This window comes from Lagopus leucura, unplaced genomic scaffold (genome assembly GCF_019238085.1).
Source record: "Lagopus leucura isolate 7727_CA_CO unplaced genomic scaffold, USGS_WTPT01 Super-Scaffold_739, whole genome shotgun sequence".
Lineage (NCBI taxonomy): Eukaryota > Metazoa > Chordata > Aves > Galliformes > Phasianidae > Lagopus > Lagopus leucura.
In genome coordinates this window covers 13,959,127-13,980,209 of record NW_024962255.1, presented here as the reverse complement: position 1 = coordinate 13,980,209, position 21,083 = coordinate 13,959,127, and the positions used below count along the sequence as shown (strand labels likewise).

Genomic DNA, 21,083 nt, shown 5'->3' with positions numbered 1-21,083 from the left:
CCTAGAAAGACAAAAATAAAAAATGCTTTCCTTCCACACCAAGCACCTTGCAATGCGAGAAGTTGAATATTGTATATAATTAATATGCCTTTATTTTATCTTACTCATTTATAAGCCGTTTAAGACCATTTTACTAACTTATGAACAGGCTAGTAATTATAAATTTAATACACCTATAACCAAAAATTGCCAGACTTGACTGTGGCGCAAGGGGATCAGACTAAAAGGCTGACACATTGCTATTTTTTCAGATTAGGGAAGCCTGGATACAGGTTTCCTTCCATCATTCCTACAGTGATGCTAATCCCTATTTTGTACAGGCCTAAGGTTTGCAATTCTGTTGCAGGACAGCATCTGTACTAAACGGATTTTCCATTCCTGCTATCTGCTTAGCAGATTAGTTATAGGAGAGTACTCTGTAAAACAGTCCATGCTTGACCTCCACAGAATCTTCAGCTGTCTTGAGTTTTTCCAGTAAAGAAATTTCTCAAACATTAATGACTAGCAGCGGAGAAAAATTAAAGCCATGCCTGTATTTTACTAACCACATGTTCATTTTTCCCTTCTGAAAAGGGAGATTCCAGTGGCCCAATACAGTTATGGCAAGGGAGCTTCTTAATGTAACCCTTAGTTTAATCTACTGTGATGCAGAATGATAATGACATAAAACTAGTAATAGTAAAACTATATTTAGAAGTATAGCAGTAATATAGGAGATGCTATACAGTGAAAGAGCATCAAGAGGTCTCCTAGAATATCCACTTTGATTTTTTTTTTCCTTTATTTAGTAATCAATTCTAGTATAGCTAGAAATCATTAGCTAACTTTAAAAACATTTACCTCACTTTAAAGCCATCCTGGCTCACTTTAACTTGTTGAGTTAGAGATTATGATAGAAGAAGAGTAGTGCTGAGGAGGTACTGTGCCTTTTCCCCTCAGAGAGTTTAAGATATTTCATGGTGTGATACATCATCCATAAACAATGATTCTGTGAGTCATGCACTGGAAAACCCATGTATAGTGCACTTGGCCTAGGATAATAGTAAATATGACAGCTTCTCACCAACTATAAGCCTTTATTGGCTTCTCTACCTCTTGCTTGAGCAGACCCTTGGTATCGAGTCTAAGACCATTTTCTTAATATTGAGTTCTGTCATACCATCTTAGAGTCCTATGATGTCATCTTGTTTTTGTTTTTCGCTTTGCAACATAATATACCCTAGTTCTTCCTCTTACCATTCTTCTTACATCTCAAAACTCACATTGTGATGTTTTAAAGACTTTCCTTGTGAGACTGTAATCTGTGTGCTGAGTTATGGATGAAGAAACAGAAGGTAGGACATTCTTAGTCCTTTCAAGAGAGGAAGGAAGTAGATCATTTTTAGAACCGCTTTTAGCCTCTTTATTATGCAGTATTTGATACTGAAATTTTTGGTTTTCTCAAGTTAAAGGCTGATCATTTGCTCTGTCACCTCTGTGCAGCTTTTTGGACAAGCTTTTTCACAGAGCCCAGTTTTGGATGTTCTTGCCAAAATTGCACTTTTTTAAAATTTATACCAGAGGATGGTCAGAACTCACATGTGATCTTACATCTGACAATCAGTTTATAGGGACATATGACCAGAGACTTGATAAACAGCCAGCTGGAAGAAGTAATATCTTACACAGTATAGGAATGTGGGAATAAATAAACCGAAGGGCCAAAAATCCTCACCCTGGGGAACTGTGGAACTGGCACTGCGAGACTGTTGAGTTTGTACATCCTCAGAATGAAAGGACGTGGGCTCAAGCCACACGTAAATACAGATTGAGATCAGGTAAGAGTTTTGATTGCATTAAATCTGGTAAGAAAATTCCATGAAAGCTACTGTAATTTCATATATTTAAAATCTGTTCTCAGTCAAAGACCAATTAATTTCAATAGAGATGCATATATGTATATATACATACATATATATATACATACATATATAATTCCTTGAAGGAATTCCCACAGTTTTGAATGTTTTTTAAAATCCCTATTTAAGATACCACTGTACTGGAAAATTATTTCTGTTTGAGACAGGGTGGGAATTTAGTGGTAACAGCACTACATAAATATTCTACATATACAAGCTTATCACAGAACATGATTACCTTACTCGAGTTTGTATTCTAGAACAAGCACGTCTGCACAAGAAGTTATTCGGTAAGAATGCTGCTTTATTCTTCAAAAATTCCCTGCTCAGTCAAGCCTTCAGTCAAATCAGCGCAACTCTGTGTGTAGATAAATCATCAGTCTATCCCTGCTTACATTTACAGGAAGTCTATAAGTTCCCAAACGCAGCTGATAGATATGAAAAGGTCGCCTTTGTTTGTAGAATAAGCATGGGTCTTACAATTCCCCCACCATGTGAACCTATTATTTTTTGTTTCCTTTGAAGACCTTATGAACTGCATATCCTTCATATTTTGTGTTCAATGTTGTTAGTAAATTAATAAGTATGAAGCAGAAATGGAAGACCTTTTTCTTTCCTTGTTTGCTGAATAGCCAAGAGGGAGAGTTTGTCTGACAATGTTCCACCAACTTGAAATAAAAGTTCATGAGAGAAAAACAAACCTGTTTTTCTTTTGGAAAAGAAATAAATAAATCTTTGCACTAGTTCATTTTTCCTCATTTAAAAGAGTGTTAGCCCTTCTAAATATAAAGCTTTTCATTTCTTCACGTGGTCTAAGTATTTTCATTTGTCACTTGTATTTTTCCTTTCATGACTGCTGCCTTTAAAAAAATAATGTCCAAGCTTCAGAACTTCCACTGTTAATTTCTATCATTTATCTCTGTTACCAATTTAGCTGTGGTTATTTTTTAAAAAGTAAATAGCAATTTTTGCATTTAAAGTGAGACACAAAACTAATGAATGTATGTAACTAAGACTTGCTGCCTGTCATTTAAAATATCAGTAGTAGTTCATATGTAGTTAAATCTATTCCTTTTCTACTTTGTGTAGTTTTTGTACCCCCCACTTTAATATTCTTCTCCAATATAGAGTTTGGCACTTCAAGAACAGACCGGGTGGTCTGATTAGCATCTTTCTCTGAGCAAACAAGTGTATTTTTTTATTCAGTTAATCCAATTGAGCCTAAAAGTTGCCACTACCAAATGGCTACTTTCTTGTTGTAGGAAATTGTGCAGTGCTGGTGGTGCTGGCATGTTTAACACGAACTTGCCCTGGCAAGTTGTCAGAGAGCAATTCTCAAAGAGTGCGTGAAGACTGATCTGCCTGCACCTTTAGCCCCAGTGCTTTCCCAAACAGGTTGAACAAAGAGGTCAGTAATATTATCACACTGACTGTTGTCATGCTGTGGGTATGAGCCCACATCACTGCTCGAAGTCGCAACAGACTATAGGTATCAGGCATTATGCAAGTATTCAGTGATAAAGTTTTTAAAAATGTGCAAGCACCAGACCAATTGGTTTTCTTGCCTGGGAAGTCATGCCAGATTTACAAAAGAGCATTAATGAATAAGGTAATTCGTACATTTCAGATATGTGCTCTTTCTTTAAGCATGTATTATCAGCCTTAGCAATCATTGGTTGTTCTGATCTATGACATGATAAAAATAAAGATATAATTAGGAGTGAAACAGTCTGTAATTGTGTCACTGCCTGCCCAAGCTCAGTATAAATTTTGCAGTGTGTCAGCTCCAAGGCATTCAAGGCAGAAGCTGCCTAGGAAAAGATCATTCCTAAGGCCTGATTGTCTCTCCTTTGCAGATGTGGGATCAGAACCAGCACAATCCAAAGCACCTCACCCTAGTAAGCACACCATCTCTCAGCAGACTGTAGCAAGGGGACAAGACAGTAAATGATACGCTTAGATCTAGAGATTTCCTCAGGGCTGTCATGCTGACAGCACCTTGACTCAGATTACAAAATACCCATTTCTTTGTTCCTCTAGTGTCCCTTTTTAAAGTATATGCTAAAGAAAATTATTTCACAAATTGCCATCTACCTGAGTCTTCTCTGGTTCAAATGTTATTCCCTTTTCTTTTGAATTTTCTTTACAAAGAGCTGTTTCCCTTTAAATCAGAAGATTTTATGTCTGATATCAAAATACCCTTTTTGGTTGTTCACTGTCTGTGTACATTGCAACATGGTGTTTCATTTTAAGGAGGAATTATCTTTGGCAGGCTTCTTCTCTTCAGAAATATAAAAGTTGATTTGTTCTACTTAAGATTCTGTGGGTTTTGCTAATAATTCATTTTCCAAAGGAAAAAAAGTAATGGTTTGTTGGGATCGCCTTTCTCATCAGAAGGAAGTTTTTACTTGTGATGTGGTTGGCTTATACTGGTTGTTTTGTGATTTACCTCTAGTTTAAAAAAAACAAGTTTGGGATTTTAAAGAGTTGGAAGGAAAAATACATCCTTTTTAAGTCTAATGTTTGTCTAACCATTAATGCCAATCACATTCCTTCTCTTACAGCGCTGTTACTTATGCTGCATTTTGGCCCTGTCTACCAACTCCCCCATTTCAAGACTTTTCAATGGGATGGTGCTAGCTCATCAGCAGTGCTCCATTGGTTACAAACCTTCTTCTGATTTTGCTCTTATTTTATTCATGGCCAGCTAAAATCCACTTAGTCTTGTGCCAAAATTCTTTTAATTTAAATAGTCCTTCCTTTTCTTCTCCTAGCATTTTAAGTAACACCGTTAGACAGCAATCCTATCCTCTAAGCTTTTGTTATAGTAGACAAATCAAGCTTGTTTAATCTCATTTCATAAAATAAGCTTTCCATTGCACTGATCTTCCTAGTAGTCCTAATGCTCTACTTACTCTACTTCCAGTTAATCTCTCCTGAATGCAGGTAAGTAGACTGTGTGTGGTATTTCAGGTGAGCTCTCCCCTGCGCTTTCCATAGTGCTGTTAATTTTCCATGTCTCTGTTGGAGGTTACTCCACTTGCCTGACACCTGCGATCTATAATCATACCGCATTTCAGAAGAGCCTTATTAATACTGAGAAATGATACTTCTGTAAGCCATGTTAGCTTAGAATACTTGCTTTGTTTTTATCAAGGTTTTTTAGTGTAGTGTGATCCACCTTGTATAATCCCAGGCCGTGTCTTAAAAATGTCCTTTGGATTCACCTTGAATAACTCCTTCCTGAATTTTAAACCAATTTGCTTTACTGCCCCTTCTATTACTGGGATCAGAACGATGAGCGTAAAAATCTCAGGCTTTGTTCCCCCCGCCTTAGAGTAGTTTGTTCATTCTTTTTGTGGCAGTCTTGTTCTGGTTAAATTTGGTAGATAGTCCTTGATACTGATACTGATATGATCTCTCGTATTCCAGAATTCTGAGCTGTGGTGAAGATTAACCAGGCTCCTGGAATTCAGAGCTGTAACAGATGTAATTTTCTTTCTACTTCACTTGATTTTCATTTTCTAACATCATTCCTGTTAGCTACGTACCTTTCACCTCATACTCTGTATTTAAATTAATGCAACATATCAGTTTGAGGTTGGGAACATGCCTGCATTATCCTTAATCTTTGCTACATTCCTTTCTTTCTTTGATTTTATGTATGTAACTGAAAAATATTTTTATCCATTTTAATATCTTTTGCAGAGCCTAACACAGCTTCTCTTCTGGCAGTTCTTGTTTTACCTCCGTGCTTCTTTGATAAGGACTGATTAGCAAAGAAAAGGGATTTTTCACACATTATTTTTGTTTTTATGTAATCTGTTTATTGCGGTGATAGTACATCCAGTTATGTCTGTGTTATATTTCAGGTTTCTTTTTCTTTTCATTTCTTCTCTGTGCTTGCAATAAAGACTCTTAGCCATCTTAACATGCTTGGCTTTAAGTAACAAGTCTCCATGCTCAGTACATTAGGTCCTCAGTCCAGCTGACCTGACCATATCAGTTTGCCCTTCTGAAATTTAAACTTTTAGTTGAAGACTTACTTTTGTTTAATGTAAATCAGTTTTGTCTGACTTGATCCAGAGCTAACTTCTACAAATGGCTTACTTCTAATATTCTCATTACATATTAGTAATAGAATATTAAACATCTTATTGTCTCTTTTTGTTTCAGTGAGGGTTTGATGAAGTGCATTCAACATTGCATCCAAAAATAATGGGATGTTGCTGTTGTGGGAAGATCTGTAGTCCAATCTATGTCTAGATTTGCAGCTATAAGCAAATGCCCTTCACCACTACTCCAGGGGGAAAAAATAGCCATGTCGTGTTGCACACAATGGGTCCTGCCACAAAGAATGTCAGAATCTAAGATATTTTCCATGGTTTCTTATACTGTAGGAAGCTCTGATAATACTACCACTAGAGTTAAGCTGAGCTTGAAAGAAAGGAAGAAAGGAAGAAAGGAAGAAAGGAAGAAAGGAAGAGAAAGAAAGCAAGAGAAAGAAAGCAAGCAAGAAAGCAAGCAAGAAAGCAAGCAAGAAAGCAAGCAAGAGAGAAAGAGAGAGAGAGAGAGAGAGAGAGAGAGAAAGAAAGAAAGAAAGAAAGAAAGAAAGAAAGAAAGAAAGAAAGAAAGAAAGAAAGAAAGAAAGAAAGAAAGAAAGAAAGAAATAGCACCTGCACTTCAGCTCCTCTGAAAATCATTTTCTTGGACTATAAAATGGATTAGTCTCTAGCCAATCTTTAACTTGCTTTTGAGTAGGTATGCATATATAGCCCACTGTTCACTCTGCTCTGCCTCCCATTCCATGTCTGCATCTGGCCAACAGCGGATATGAGTATGTTACAGCTGCTAGCTATACAGTATTTAACTTGAGGTGTAAAGGTTTGTGATTTAGCCCTGGAGGTCCCAGGTAATGAGCAAGATGATTATTATTACACTTCCAGAATTGTATGTACTCACATTCCTAAGGAGAGCTTGTGATGGGGGTGTAGAGAGCGTAGTTTCTTTTTATCTGTTCTAAAGCACACAATTCATTTCTTTCCAGAATTGAACTATTACAAAATACATCAAAAGAGACTTCACAGAAATACGTCTGTCCTCACTTTAGTGTTTGCAACAAAAAGACTGGGGTAATGTTGCACAAATGAGTTTAACATTTAATAGATGATGAAATAACATGGTTATGCAATGATTGTTTTCAAGATGAATATATAAAACTCACCACTTGGTTCTGCTACTTCTCAAGTCAGTGTGTAAATGAGTCACTGTGTAAACGAGTCACTGTATCCATCCACACACAAACTGGGCTAAATACTAACCTAAAAGTGTTATTTGTTTCAGCCAGTTTGATTAGCTATCAGAACAGATGTAGGTATTTTTCAAGGTGCTCTGTACTAAAAAAATAATAATTATTATTATGCTGTTCTTTACATATAAAGTCTCTCTTTTTTTTCCCCCTTTATTACTTGCTCCCTAATTTAAAGGATTTTTAATTCTTCTTGTTGTGGTTTATTTTTAGAATTATTATTCCATTATTTTCTTGGAAGAGTGCCTGGTCAAGTCTTCTTAGTATAAATAATACATACAAGCTAAAAATGCACACATTTCACCATTGCTGAAATGCAGCAATCTTTTAGCTAAAAACTTTGAAAGAGGCCTGATGGGGCAGCTGTGACCATTAAATTCCCTGTGTTCTTACTACCTTGGGAGATATCAGCTCAAAGTTGACTGCACATGTGTTACAATGGCCAAAACCCACTTGTGTGTTCTCCTTTCCATCTAAAAGCGTGTGTGTGTGTGTGTTTGAGGTCATTTTTTTTTACCTGTTTACTTCTGATCCACCTTGGGTGATCTCTTCAGATTTTTGGAACCTTCTTGTCACAACTGGAAAAGCAAAATTCCCACAGTTTCCTCCGTGGAAATCCCAAGTTCCTTCACAAATTGTCATGAAAAATAAAACTGTGTAGAACATACTTAATTCTCATTAATACAGAACTTGAATTTATAAGGTTTAGGACTTTCTTTTGTTATTATTATTATCATCATCATCTTTTTGTCCCAGGAGAATTGTTAGAAAACTTTTTCTGATGTCAGATTGACGAGAGTTTCACACCAGGTTTTGAGTTTAGCATAAGTGTATGTTTAACAGCTTAAAAGGATAAATGTGAAGTGACACGATCCCATTAAACAGCAAGCACAATTAACCATGTGGAACATGGTGTTTATACAAGCCTAACTGTTTTTGTTAGAAGAGTAAATATTTTCTTCTGTAGAGTTTTATTTTTTTATTCCTTTATCTGTGATATGGTACATAGGCAGCTATAATGATACACAGGTATCTTCTCTAATAGGGATAAGCTATACTGGTAACATTTATCACTAATGGTATTCAGCATTATGTATACTTTGAGAATATCTACATGTAGGGGGAATTGTACCCTTCTAACTCAAACAGCTTGGAAATAGTGTAAAAAATGTGCTGTCAATTGAGGAGGTAAGACGTGCTTTAACACATCCACAACTCATTTAACTCTAGAACAAGATGGTGACACTCCTGGTAGTCAGTTTGTTCAAAATTTGTCAGTGCCTGATTTGTAGATACATCAACAACTATTTGTTGCTCCACCTAATGATACAGTTAATAAACTTTTCTTTCATTTTCTCCATCTGGTCTAAATTCCATTCTCAGTTTTTTTATAAACCCATTGATGTAAGTAGGATATCTGCTTTTGATCAAGAATAGCTTTTTACCCTAACTCTGTAAAGTCAGCATGAAGACCATAATTAAAAATGTGATTAGTTCTCTTCATAAAATCTCTTTGACACCTCTATTGGAATGCATTTAGCAGCTGATCCTTCTGAAAAAGAACTTATTTCTGCTCATCTGTTTTATCTGGAACATATTCCCCCAGCCTGCTGGTGCAATATATATTTAAGGAAATTGTAATCTTGCAAAGGCAGGGGAGTTAGGAGGGTAGGGAGAAGGATGTCAAAAAAAAAAAAAAAAAAAAAAAAAAAAAAAAAAAAAAATCTTAACATTTTATCTTAACATTTTTGAGTCATAGGCTGAAGTATTTTGTTGTGGCAAATGGCTGTACTATTATGGGTTTTTTGTTGTTTGTTTTGTTTTGTTTTTTGTTTTTAATGGAGTCTCAGAAAAAAGAAAAAAAAAAATCAGAAAAATGCCAGTTGGGATAACTAACATTTTTGACTGCTTTTGCCTGTCTGTTGGTGGCTCCTTGTGGAGCGCAACATTGGTGTGGGTGAGCAGCAATAGGATGGGATGGATGATCTCTCGTGCTTCTATATGGAATGAAGCAAATTGACAAATACCAAAAAGGAGAACTGCATTACCATGCAATGCCAATTCTTCTACAAGAACCTCATTACCCCTTTTATTTGCTGTGTAATCAATGCAGGCGGTGTGAAAATTTTAATAAGGCCTTGCTAGGCAAAGGTTGCTGTCCCCTAACATGTAGTGGTGCCTCGGACTTGCTTTAAGAAGGGATTACTCGAAGGTTTCTGTTATTTATCTAACAAGTTAGTGGGTACAGATCAGTGTTGCATCGCTGTTTTACCTGAATAGGCGAATATCCAATTCTGTAATTACCATCTAGGATGCAAAGGGTAAGTTGAAAGTGTTATCTCTTTTTCGTGTAGAACGTTTATCTCTTGGGTGAAGGAAGACTTGGTGGGAACCTGATTAAATCTCCTTCTGAGCGCTGACTGGGAAACCGGAGCTCCAGGTTTTGGCAAGCTCCGCAACCAGCAGATTTAATAGTCTCGTTCCTTCCTTCTCCTTCCCCCGGCCTAGTGCATTTTTATGCAAAGTGAAATGCCTTCAAAGGAGGGGTGGGGATTTTTCCCGCATGAGAATAGCCCAGTGATTAGGAGCCCTAATAAGCGAGAACTGTGGGCTTAAGACTTCCAAATCTGAGAATTGATGTGTTCTGCATTGAGTGCTTAAGGCATGGAGAAAAAGCAGCAGGTGATGTTGGCAGTTCATCCTTGCTGGTAGGAGAGAACATCTCCTCCAGAAAGGATTAGGCACTTTGAGCTGCACAAGACGGGAGATAGGTTTCCTGCAAATGTCAGCTGGATGTCGGTTTCAGAATTTGGTCCTAAGATTACTGACCTGAGTGAAACCACATTGTATTGCAGCTGCAAATGTGTGTCTTGTGATGGCTGACAGGGTGTCAGGAGTGGAATCACTTCCACAGTGTGTTCCAATCCCAGCTCAATGGATCCCTCTAAAGCTGTGACAGTGGGATACACTGTGCCAGAGGCTTTCTCAGCCACGGGGCTTTGCCTTGGAAAGAACTGAGCGGTTGGGAATCCCTGGTTCTGCTGGGCTTGCCAAAAACGGCAAGGCCTTTTGGTAATGACACGGTCACCAGGTGACTTCCTCAAGGCCGGGCCACCCCAGTGGCTTCCTCCCTGGGAAGGGGGGAGTGGACAAGTGCCCCGGCAAAAGGAGTGGGCTGGGCCGGGGCTGGCAGGGCTGGGAACCTCGGGGCCGGGCTGCAGGCGGGTAACCGATTGCTACTTCAGCTCAGCGTCTCGGTCAGTGGGTAGCAGCGAGTGTGAGAGGGAAGAAAGGCTGGACAATCAAGGGTGGGGCACAAACGCTGAACCTGCAATGGGAAGGGTAGGTTCGTATTTACCGGCAGTTCTGCTGTCCTACCTGAAACCTGCATATGTCTTCTGTCACCTCCAGTAGTTATCTCCATCCATTTAACAAGGCTCTCTCATCACCCCCATGCCTCCAAGTGCATCTGTGCAGGGCGGACACAGCCCAGCTGGGTCCGGCCCGTGGGCAGCGCCGGAGCCGCGGGGCTGGAGCTGCCCGGTGTGGGCTGCGGGGCGGCTTCGGCTCGGGGCGGGGTGCAGCCGGGGAGCACAGGGCGATCTCTGGTATTGAGCAAGTGGACCTTCACCTGGTGGACCCAGGTGAAGGCTGGTTGGGCGCAGTACTCCTAAAGAAACTAAGAGGGAATGGGAGAAGGGTTTGTGCAACCTGGAGCCTGTGTACTTCTAAGGAGAATTAAACTTGCAGTTATACATCGAAAATCCTTTCCTAAAAATAACTGCTGTCCGTCCAGTAGCGGTAATGACTCACTCCATAAGTGTTCCTCGGTCTGTTTGATCTCGGTCGCTCAGTAGCGTTTCACCCCTCCACCCCACCCCCGGTTTAGAAACAATGGGGAAACGCGTTGCTGGGATTCGTGCTAATTTCTCACCGGCGATACAGGGGCTGTGTTCTGTAACAGCGCGGATTATTAGAAACTCGTAATTTGCAGTTCGCATTTGCCATCAAGATCACAGCAGGGAAAAAAAGGAGACTCGAGGCTGTGGTGGCTTCAGTAATTCCCCTTCCTCGCTTTCATGCGACGATGGAAAGAGCAACGCTTTCAGAGCAAACTTGCTTGAGCGTAATATACAGTGACTTCAGAAAGTGCAATAAAATCAATTAATGTTGCAAAAGCATTGGCCAAAAAGAAGGCGGTGAGAGAATTTATGGAAATGGAATGGATTTACAAGCATTTATCCTGCGACTTGATAAACAGCAGTGGGAAGCTGAGATGGGGAGAATAATTAGTCCCCAGCCTCGGTGAATTTTGGCAATTTATTGTTATAATTTTATTCTTTCGGCGGTTATTCAAATTTATATTTTAATTTTGTGATGTGAAGCGCGGGGGGATTAATCTGAACTTTGGTCTCGGCTTCCTCGGGAGCTGCGTTCCTCTGACATTTTCTGCGCTCGCGAAGCGAAGCGTGATCTGTCACTTGCCAGGGCTGCTCCACACAGAGAGCTCATTCTTCGTCGCTCTGCGTGTCTTTTAAAGGCCTTGATCATTGGCCTTGGTAAATAACGTCGCCGACGGGGGCAGGATCAGCTGTTCGCCTCCCTGGGCGCCAGCATTTTCTCTCCCTTTGATTTCCGAGGGCGTTCTCAGCAAAACTTTGGGAGAGCGCTGGCGGCGCGGCGGCCGCAGGATGCGGGGCTGCTGAGCTGTGCCAGCGCCGAAACTTTTCTGCTCGCTCGCAGAAGTTTGCAGCGCTGTTATTACAGCAGAAAAGAGACAACATCTACCGTGGAGCAAAGATTACAATTTCCAGAAGTCAGAATTTATTACAGTTAAACTGTGATAAGATCCCATCTGTTATGAACACATGTAGCGCCAATTGTTTTTCATACAACTGCAATTTATTTACCCTTCAGACTGAATGAGATTACAAGAGTGATTTAAAAAAAAAAAATCACCAATGCCACATTTCCGCCGCTTGTGGGGGGGGGAGCACCTCTTAGTGCGGCCTATCTGCTTCCATCTCGCTAAATCCATTTACGCCGCGATACTTCCCTTCGGATGAGCCCCGCGATCCCTGCCGCCCCCGCAATCTCGCTATGGCCGGGCCGCCTCCTCCCGGTTCCTCCGCTCTGCCCGGGGCCGCGGGGCTCGGCCTGGCCGGGGGGAGAGCCGCGCCCGGCGCCCTGAGCGGAGCGGGCGCGCTCCTCCGCAGCGCCCCGCGGGGGCGGGCCCGGCAGCGCCGCCTGGCGGGCGGGACCCCACGGCCGTCCCGCTACCGGCACGGCCCCGCCGGGCCGCAGACAAAGGGAGCCGCCTCCTGCACGCCGCCGCCCCGGGGGGCTTGGGGCCCCTCATCTCGGGGGAGCGGCCGCTGGGCGAAGCGAGAGCCCGAGGGCAAGGAGGGGGAAGGCGGCGCGTTCGGTTTCCCATTTGGTCGTAGTAGTTGAGGAACAGAAGGTGCGGCCGCCCGTCCTCCTCCCGCAGAGGTGGTGAGGACCGAAAAGCACGCACCTCGCAGAGCAGAGAGGGAAATGTGAGGCTGTTGCTTAAATATAAATCGTTGTTGGACGTTCTCACCGCGATGGCCTAAGAACAGCGATCTAATTTTGTTCTTTCGAACTGTTCTGAGGAATATATATATATGCGTGTGTATGTATGCGTATATATATCCTCCAGGTTTCAGTAGGCGTCCTTCTGCTGCTCTGTTATCATTACTGCTTGCCTTGATGTGACGTTGAAGACAGATGACAGCATTGTCAGGTTGTCTTTAATTCATCTGAAGACTTAAAAATAATAATAATAATAAAACACACACAAGGCTTCTTGCAATATCCAAAGCCTGAACGGCTTCGCTTTGTTCCACGCAGGGGACAGGCGGGGTAGCTGCGAGGGGGAGCGGGGACGGATTTCAGACATGAGGGCAGGAGGGACCCCGCGCAGCGCCGAGCGGTCTCTCCCCGGTCCGCGGCCAGAGGGGTCCGTATTGCAGCACCTGGCGGGCCCGGCTGGGAGTGCCGGCACCGGGACGGCCTCTCCGTGTTTATGCACAACCCGAATGCGCAACGCGCTCAAATTTCAGCCCCGTCGCTGCTGCCTAAGCAGCGTACCTCCACGGAGGTGAGAGCTTTCGGTGCTAGGATCTGTCTTTTTTTCTTTTGACGCCTTTATACTTCTTCGCAACATTTTATTTTTATTTTTATTTTTTTAATGTGAAAAGGGAATCTGCCCCCAGCTGCCAAGAAGCGAGTTGTGGGAGAGCCCCAGTGGGGATTCGCCACCTCCTCCCGGGGCTGAGGGACCGTCGGGCAGCATGTGAGCTCGGGGCTGGAAGTGAACGGGGCAATTCTTGTGGCCCGGATGGAACGGAGAGCTGGTGATGCCGTCTCCAGATCTTTTCCAACTTCAGATTCGCTCTTTTTAGGAAGAAAAAACAAAATAAAACAAAACAACAACACCAAAAGGCGCCCTACCGAAAGCCTGCAGTGAAAGCCAATAGTATAAAAGAAAGGCAGTATTTCCCTCCGTCTTTTCTAAATGTAAAAGAGTAGAATTTGGTCTGTATTTCCGAGAACAGGAATGCACGTGTGCTCCTGTTCGGGCCAGCCTGGGCCTTTCCGGGCTGCGCTCGCCTGGGCCATCTCGTTCACACCCTGCACGGCTCAGCAAAGTCCCGGCGCTGGGAAGCGGGGCCGCAGCACTCAGGGCGGGTTTGGAGGTGGCGGGGAGCGACTTCCCCATCCCACAAAACGGGGCCTCCTATCGCCGAGTAAATCCCCCCCGTCGCAGAGGCATCCCCGTGCTCATCTCCACCGTCTGCTTACTGCTTGGAAATGAGGAAGGCAAACATGTATGTGTGTGTTCGGTATCGACCTGCGCACACAAGCCAAGATACATATGCCCATATAGGCCGAGATATACTGCAGGAACTCCTTTGCTGTCTGTGGAGTCTGTGTTTTATTGTTTCATAAAACCAGCTTAATTACATTTCCCCATAGATAAGATAAACAGAACCCTTCTTTTCTAAGCGTCGCTTATCAGAAGTATTTTGTCGAAGCGGCACCCAGAGCGAGCCTCGCACAGCGCCGGGAAAGTCATTAATTTTTATTTTGGTTCTTCGGTTGCACTTAGCGTCTGACAGGAGTTGATTTAAATATTACATGAGTTTATCTTTAGTGTTCAAAAAAGATTTGTGAGGAAGATGAAACTGTTTAATTCAAACTAATGTATGCCTGACTCCGGTCAGATCGATCTGAGTTTGGGGTTGTGATGGGTTTTGCCCTTCTGTTGCTTGTCCTCCCGAGCTGGTTTTTCACTGTGAAATTACTTTAGTTCGGTGGCATGGACCAGCGGCTGCTGTCAGCTCCTCGAGCCATCCAGCTAGTCGGAACGGGAGAACGAAATAACAAACGCGGCCCTTTTACCTAAAAACATTAATGTCCATAAGTCAATCTCCATTAGAAAAAATAGCGAATTTCCTAGATTAATATCAAAATCCTCCGTGACACTTGCCAGGTCAAATATTTAACAAGCCGGGGAAAGAGCCCTCCTTAGCACCGCTCTCCATATAAAATAAGCCGTTTCCATTTGTCATTAATGTCGCTGACAGTATCTGAGCAGAACGGCAATAATAACGTTAAGCGCTCATTTTATCACTCGCATCAGAACCCCTCGCGCACAACTTTCATAGCTGGGAGCCGCAGCGCTGCAATTAAGGCTCCGGCGCACGGAACTCCCCCGCTCTCCCTCCGACAGACCCCAACACCTGGCTGCTGACGGATTGCAGTGAGCGGAGTCGGAGGTGCAGCTGTTAGAAATCTCTAATTGTGGAGTACGTGCGGAGAAGCGGCGGTGCTTTTTGATCGCCGTAACGGCACCGGGCTCGCACGCCCCGCTAGAGCCGCAGTGGCCCTTTCCCCGACTCGCGGGTGGCGGAGGGCCCGAAGCCGGGCTGTGGCAGGGCTGGGGCTGGGTTGGTGCCGCGCCGCTCGGCTGCCCGCCGATTCCTGCCGCCTCTCGGCCCCACTCGCGGCCGATGCGTTTTATCAGTGAAGTTTGCTCGGTGCGGCTAACGGCGCTGCCCTTCTCTCCTTTCCCCGAACTCATCAGTTCACAACGAGAGCTCGTTTTACATTCCCCAAACCGGCGCTACGCGCTACTCCTTTTCCCATTTAAGGGGGTGGGGGGAAGGGAACCACCACTTGGTGAAAGCGCCGAGCCGCTCCGTGCCGATGGCGGAGCAGCGTTCCCAAAGAGCCGCTCAGCACCCGCCGAGCCCTGTGTGGCCCCGCTCCGAGCCGGGCCGACCCGAGCCGGGCCGGGAGAACGACGGCCCTTCGTTAGCCGCCCGCTCCTCTCCGCTCTGCACGTTAACGCTAACTCGTACTAATTATCTGGAGTAAATGTATTAGACTAATTAGCATCTGGGCACCGCGGGAAACTTTGAACAGTAATTGTATCGCGGGGATGCGGGAGAAGGGAGGCAGGCCGACTCCTCGCCGAGCCCGGCCGCCGCTCGCCATGCGTCGGGCCGGCCGCGGGCAGGGCGCGGAACCCGGCTGTCCGCGGGCGCGGAGCCGCTCTTCCCACCGGCGCGGTGCAACGCGTGCGGCGCGGTGTCGGCGGCTGCTCCTGGCCGCGGCGGGGCTGTGCCGGGCGGGCAGCAACGCGGCCGGGGCGGCCCTCGGCATCGCTCCCGGCTGCGGGCGGTTTGCTGGGATCCTTCCTCCCCGGCCCTTCTTCTTAAAAGAAAAGCAGCTCCCAGAGCAGTCCAATTTTATTATTATTATTATTTTTTTCTTCTTTTTTTTTTTTTTTTTTTTTCCACTGCGGTACAAACTGAAGAAAGAAGTTGAAAATAACCGGGTGAGATCAAATAGCGCTTCCCAATTACTTTGGAACTTCTCACTTAGAAAAGGAGATGAATGGTTACGCGTTACACTGTAAAAAGCTTTCGGATAATCTTCTTACTCTTTTACCAACAGTGCTGCCTTCCCCGCGTCTCTTCCTAAAGAAGGAACGCCGCCTGTTAATTGAAGCTCGCATCGAAAAGAAAACGGTTTTCACAGTAAAATGCTCTTTTGAGGGGGAAAAAAAAAAAAAAAAAGAAAAGAAAAAAGTTCATTTTCCTCTGGAAAGGGGCAGAGATGGCAGCGAACCTCAGCCTGCTCGATCCGTGCCCACCAGCTCTACTGAAGGGGGGGGAAGGATTTAAAAAAAAAAAAACAAAAACAAAAACAAAAAAAAACCAAAACCTTTTCGTCTTTTTTTTTTTTTTTTTTTTTTTTTTTTTTTTTAAAAGAGAGCCCTGGGGTTGCAATAATAATAATAATTAAAAAAAAAAAAAAAAACTTACTTTTCCTTCTTTCTTTCTTTTTTTTTTTTTTTTAATAATTTTTAATTAAAATTGAATAAACGCTGAAGGAGAAAGTAGCGACCGCCTTTATCCAAGACCTACTCGGGTTTATAACAGAATCCAAGCGTATGAAAAAAAAAAAAAAAAAAAAAAAAAAAGGTAAAACCTCTTAATACATCAAATATACGGAATTTTAATCTTTAAAGCGATACATTGTCTATTTTAGTACATGACGTAAACCTTACTTAACCCTCGTTACAGGGTGGACTTAAAAATTAAAAATAGTTAAGTGTTCCTTTTAAAGAACAAAATAAGGCAAATGAGGTTTTTGGAATAGAATTGTTTTTGTTTTTCTTCCAGAATACATACAAAAAAATACCAATTCTCTTTCAAGGGTATACACCTTAAAAATAATTGCAATTTGAAATTATAACTGACAAATTGCGAGTTGTTTTTTTAGTAACAAACATGCATGTAAATTTTTTTTGTTGTTTCAATGAGACATTAAATAAGAACGTACGATACAATCATAGCAATTTTAAAGTAACATTAAAGAGAAGACCTCTATCTTTTTATTTATATTCTACAATGGGTGTTCCACTTTTACCTATTGAGCTCAGTTAAGTAATGCACTTTATGATTCGTTGTCCCGCTTGAAGCTAACATAAATAAATACAGTGCTCACGGATCCAGTCCTCAGATGAACACTATCGTATAAAAAGTCCCATTTCTGTTTTGTGGGTTTTTTTTTTTTTTTTTTTTTTTTTTTTTTGTGGTTGTTGTTGTTTTGTTTTTTTCCTTGCCGACTTCCACCGAGTTCGGAGGGCTCCCTCCCCCCCTCCCTCCCCCTCCCTCCCGCCCGCGCCGCTCACTGGTAGCCCAGCGCCGAGGCTGTGGTGAGTCTCTGCCCGTACAGTGCGTAAGGGGAGTAGTAGGGTCCCGTGGCGGCGGGCACGGGCACGGGCGCGCCGGGGGTGGGCAGCGGGCTCTTGGAGTACGGGTGGTAGCGGCTGCCGAGTCCCAGAGCGTGGTGCGGGCTGCGCAGCGCCAGCGTGCCCGGGCTGCCCGGGGCGCCCGTGGTGGGGATGTGCATGTGGCACGCCATGGCCGCGGCCGCCGCGCTGGCCAGCGACGAGGAGCTGGGGTAGCTGGAGAGGAGTTTATCGGTGCCCGGGAAGGCAGTATGGGTCCGCAAGTGGCTAAGCAGCTCCTCCGAGGTGGCGAAGCGCTTGTCGCAGGGTCCGTTGGCCGACACCCAGTTGCAGATGTGCGGCTGGGGGTCGTTGGGGAGCATGAAGCCGTAGGGGTACAGGGGGTGGCCGGCCAGCGAGGGAGGAGTGGCGCCGGTCAGTGAGGAGTGCACGCCGTGCAGGGGGTGCGTGGGGTACACCAGGGGGTATCCGGACTTGAGGGCCTGGTCGTGGGCACAGGAGGCGCCGGCTGCGCCGGCCAGGTGGCTGGCGCAGTGGTAGCTCAGGCAGTACGGGTCTCGGCACAGGCTGGCCGTCATCACCGACGGCGGCGACGCGCCCGCCAGCGGGCTGGAGCCGGCCGGCTTGCTGCAGCCCAGGCTGCCCGCGGCCGCCAGCTGGGCCCCCACCAGGCTGGAGGATTTGGTGGGGTCCAGGGCCACGCCGTGCGGCAGGAATTGCGGCGGGTAGCCCGCGTACGCCCCGGCCAGCGTCCCCGGGTAGCTCATGCCCGCCGGAGGCAGCGGGAAGACGGTCTGGCCCGGCTTGTAGGGGGAGACGGGGGCCACGAGGCCCGAGCCCAGCACGGAGGCGGAGGAGGTGGCGGTGGTGCTGCTGCAGGAGGAGGCGGAGTCCGAGGCGATGGGCTTGGAGCCCGGCGCGCTCTCCTGGTGCTGGTTGACCTCCACGTTAATCCCGGCACAGCTCACGCTAATCCGGCCGTGGCCGATGCCAGCGGAGCCCGGGCCGCCCTCCGCGCCGGAGCCGCCGCTCTTGCCGCAGCTCTCCGAGTCCTTCTTGTCCTCCCCTCCTTTGCCCTCCGTCGGCAGCAGCCCGGGCGAGCAGGCGGAGGCGCTGGAGTTGGGGCTGCCTGTCCTTGGGGTGAACGGCTGGCAGGTGGCGCTCGGCACCCGGAATCCCGACTTCTCCCCGGCCGCGACCCCCGCCGCGGGGGTGCCCGCGCAGCCCGCCGCCCCCGGCTCCTTCTTCTCCGCGCCCGGTTTGGAGTAGGGCTTGAAGCTCGACTTGTCCTCCACGCCGATGTCGCTGAGCTTCAGGGGGCCCGACTTGGAGTCCTTGTCGCCTCCGGAGCCATTGGAGGTGACCGAGGAGAGTTTGGAGGAAGGGGACGGGTCCGGCTTTCCTATCTGCGAGCAAGTTTGTGCCAAAAGGGCCAGGGGGCTTTTCTTCGCATCCAGCTGCAGGAATTAGACACACAACAACAGAGGTTTAATGAGGGAGTCCAATCAAAGAAAAAAAAAAAGAAAAAGAAAAAAAGAAAAACCAAAAAGCCCGGAGCGTACCTAGTAGGTCTCTTGTCCCGCACGTTTTTGCAGGGGCCAGCCTGGAAGCGATGAACGATTTCGTGCGCATTCATCACCCTGACAGCCCCCTCCCCTGCATGCACCATTTTCCACAAAGCCTTTAAAGAGGGCTTGGGCTCGCAGGAGCCGTGCGAGCACCCCCTCGGCTGCCCAGCGCCCACCCCGCACCGACCCCCGCCTCCGGCGTGAGGGAGCCCTTGGGCCGCGCCAGCTGCCGCATTTCTGCGCCCTGACCACGGCCGCTATTTATAATCAGAGCCCGGACGAGCCGGGCTCCGGGGAAGAGCCGCGCTTTCGCTCCGCAGAGACCTCAGTGAAATCATTCATTCCCACGGACACACCCTTCTCACCACCCTCTCCATTTCGAGGTTCGCTTCCTAAAACAGCGAGGGGCCCCGACAGCGTGGAGAAAGGGAGAGCGGGGCCCCGAAGCCCCCAAAAGACGGCGAAGGCGGAGGGCCGAGCGCCGCCATAACCGCCCCGCGCCGCGCAGAGCCCGTGCCTGAGCACCCCCTGCAACGCCCGTCAGCTGCGAGCGTGGCCGGATCGTGACCCCGGAGCGGGGCGCTTCCTTCCACCCACCGCTCCTCTCTCAAAAATAAATAAATAAATAAATAAATAAATATTAAAAAAGTATACACATACACATATGTATAATAAAACGTTAAAAAAAAAATCAAAAGGAGTAAAAGAAAAAAGATAAAAAGAGCAAAAATGAAAGTTTATTCAAAAAGGAATCGCCAGGCAGCCGAGTAAACACGGAAACGAAGACCACGCGCAGCTCCTCGCACTAAGATCAAAGGCGCCCGTTCCCGGTGCGACCGCGACCCGGAGAGGAACGGGCGCGGGGCAGCCGCCATGCGGGGCGACCAGCGCACGGAGGGGCCGGGGCTGCTTACCTCGATGGGGCTGACGGGCGTGGAGGGGAGAGGCTGCAGGTACTCGGGGTGTAGGATGTGGCCGGTCCGCGCCGTGAGCATTTTCAGCACCTTGATGGGCAGGCGGTTGGCTTGGCGCAGCGGGTCCGAGGGGGGGACGGCGTGGAAGCAGGGCTTGACGGCGGCGCTGCCGGGGCTCCCAGCGTGCCCGGTCGGCCCGGCACTGAGGTCGGCGGCGCTGCGGCTGCGGCGGGGGCTGCCTCCGGGCTCGCTCAGGCTGCTGCTGCGCTTACTACTTCTGAGAGCAGAAAGCGAGGGCGATGTGATCATGACCCAAAACCTCGCATGAAAACTGGGGCAAGTCGCGCCGCTCGCACTCGGAAACGCTTGCTCGCTTTCTGCGGGCGAGAAGGGAAAAAATCCACACGCCCCCCGAGGAGGAAAACAAACATAAAATGTCCCGCGGCTCTTGCTGGCGGGGAGGGCGTGGGTGGGGAGGGGGGGGGGGAAGGGGGAGCCGGCCGGAGAGAAAGAGGAGGAAAAAAAGCCGAGTAATCCGTGCGCTGCGAGGGGCGGGGGGCGCGGGCGGCTGCGCCGTGCCCGGCCGCTCTCGGCTCCCGGCTGCGGCGCGGGGCGGGCGGAGCGCTCGGCTCCGCGCTCAGTTGTGCTGCGAGCCGCTGCCCATCCAGCCCGGGGTCTGGCGGAGAAACTCACTTCAAAAGCAGCTGAATTAGTCTGAGATTAAAGCCTTTGCCGCCTTCCAATCAAATGGGACCCCGAGGTGATTGGAGGGTCAAGGGGATGTGACGTTCCCTTTTCTGGGGCTTTTTTTCTCTGTTTTTAATGGGCTCTCGCTCTTTTTTCTTTTTTTTTTTTTTCCCTTTCTCGTCCGCCTCCCCTCTCCCCTCCCCTCCTTCCTTGTTTGCGCTCCCAGGACGGGCTGGGCGTTAATTCTGTGTTTCACATCACGCGCCGCGAACGTTTTTCTTCCTCCGCGGCCAGCGCGGCTCCCCGGGCGGCGGCGAAGGCGGCCGCGGGCCGACGGTCGCCGGCCGGGAAGGAGGCTGTCGCGGGGCCCCTCCGACCCTGAGAACGGCCTCGACGCGGCGCCCGCCCGATCGCGGCCCT

The 21,083-nt window shown here is 46.7% G+C and overlaps 1 protein-coding gene and 1 long non-coding RNA gene across 2 annotated transcripts in view; one reads left to right on the top strand and one right to left on the bottom strand.

Annotated features, from left to right (window-relative positions):
• The window catches only part of LOC122175390, an 85,276-nt gene extending 78,917 nt beyond the window's left edge, over positions 1–6,359 (top strand). Inside the window, exon 3 of the long non-coding RNA XR_006177398.1 lies at positions 6,299–6,359. This is a non-coding gene — a long non-coding RNA (uncharacterized LOC122175390). The remainder of the gene's footprint in view (positions 1–6,298) is intronic.
• An 11,071-nt stretch (positions 6,360–17,430) lies between these two features.
• On the bottom strand, positions 17,431–20,440 carry ZNF503 (zinc finger protein 503). The gene is made up of 2 exons (XM_042863045.1): positions 19,977–20,440; positions 17,431–18,951 (listed from the first exon to the last, which is right to left on the bottom strand). The coding sequence occupies exons 1-2, from the start codon at positions 20,283–20,285 to the stop codon at positions 17,431–17,433; spliced, it is 1,830 nt and encodes a 609-aa protein (XP_042718979.1). The 5' UTR covers positions 20,286–20,440.
• Between the last annotated feature and the right edge of the window lie 643 nt (positions 20,441–21,083).

Coding starts and splice junctions, on each gene's coding strand:
- ZNF503 (XM_042863045.1), bottom strand. CDS start 20,285: ATGATCACATCGCCCTCGCTTTCTGCTCTCAGAAGTAGTAAGCGCAGC. Junction 18,952..19,976: donor CGCCCGTCAGCCCCATCGAG/GTAAGCAGCCCC, acceptor TAATTCCTGCAG/CTGGATGCGAAGAAAAGCCC.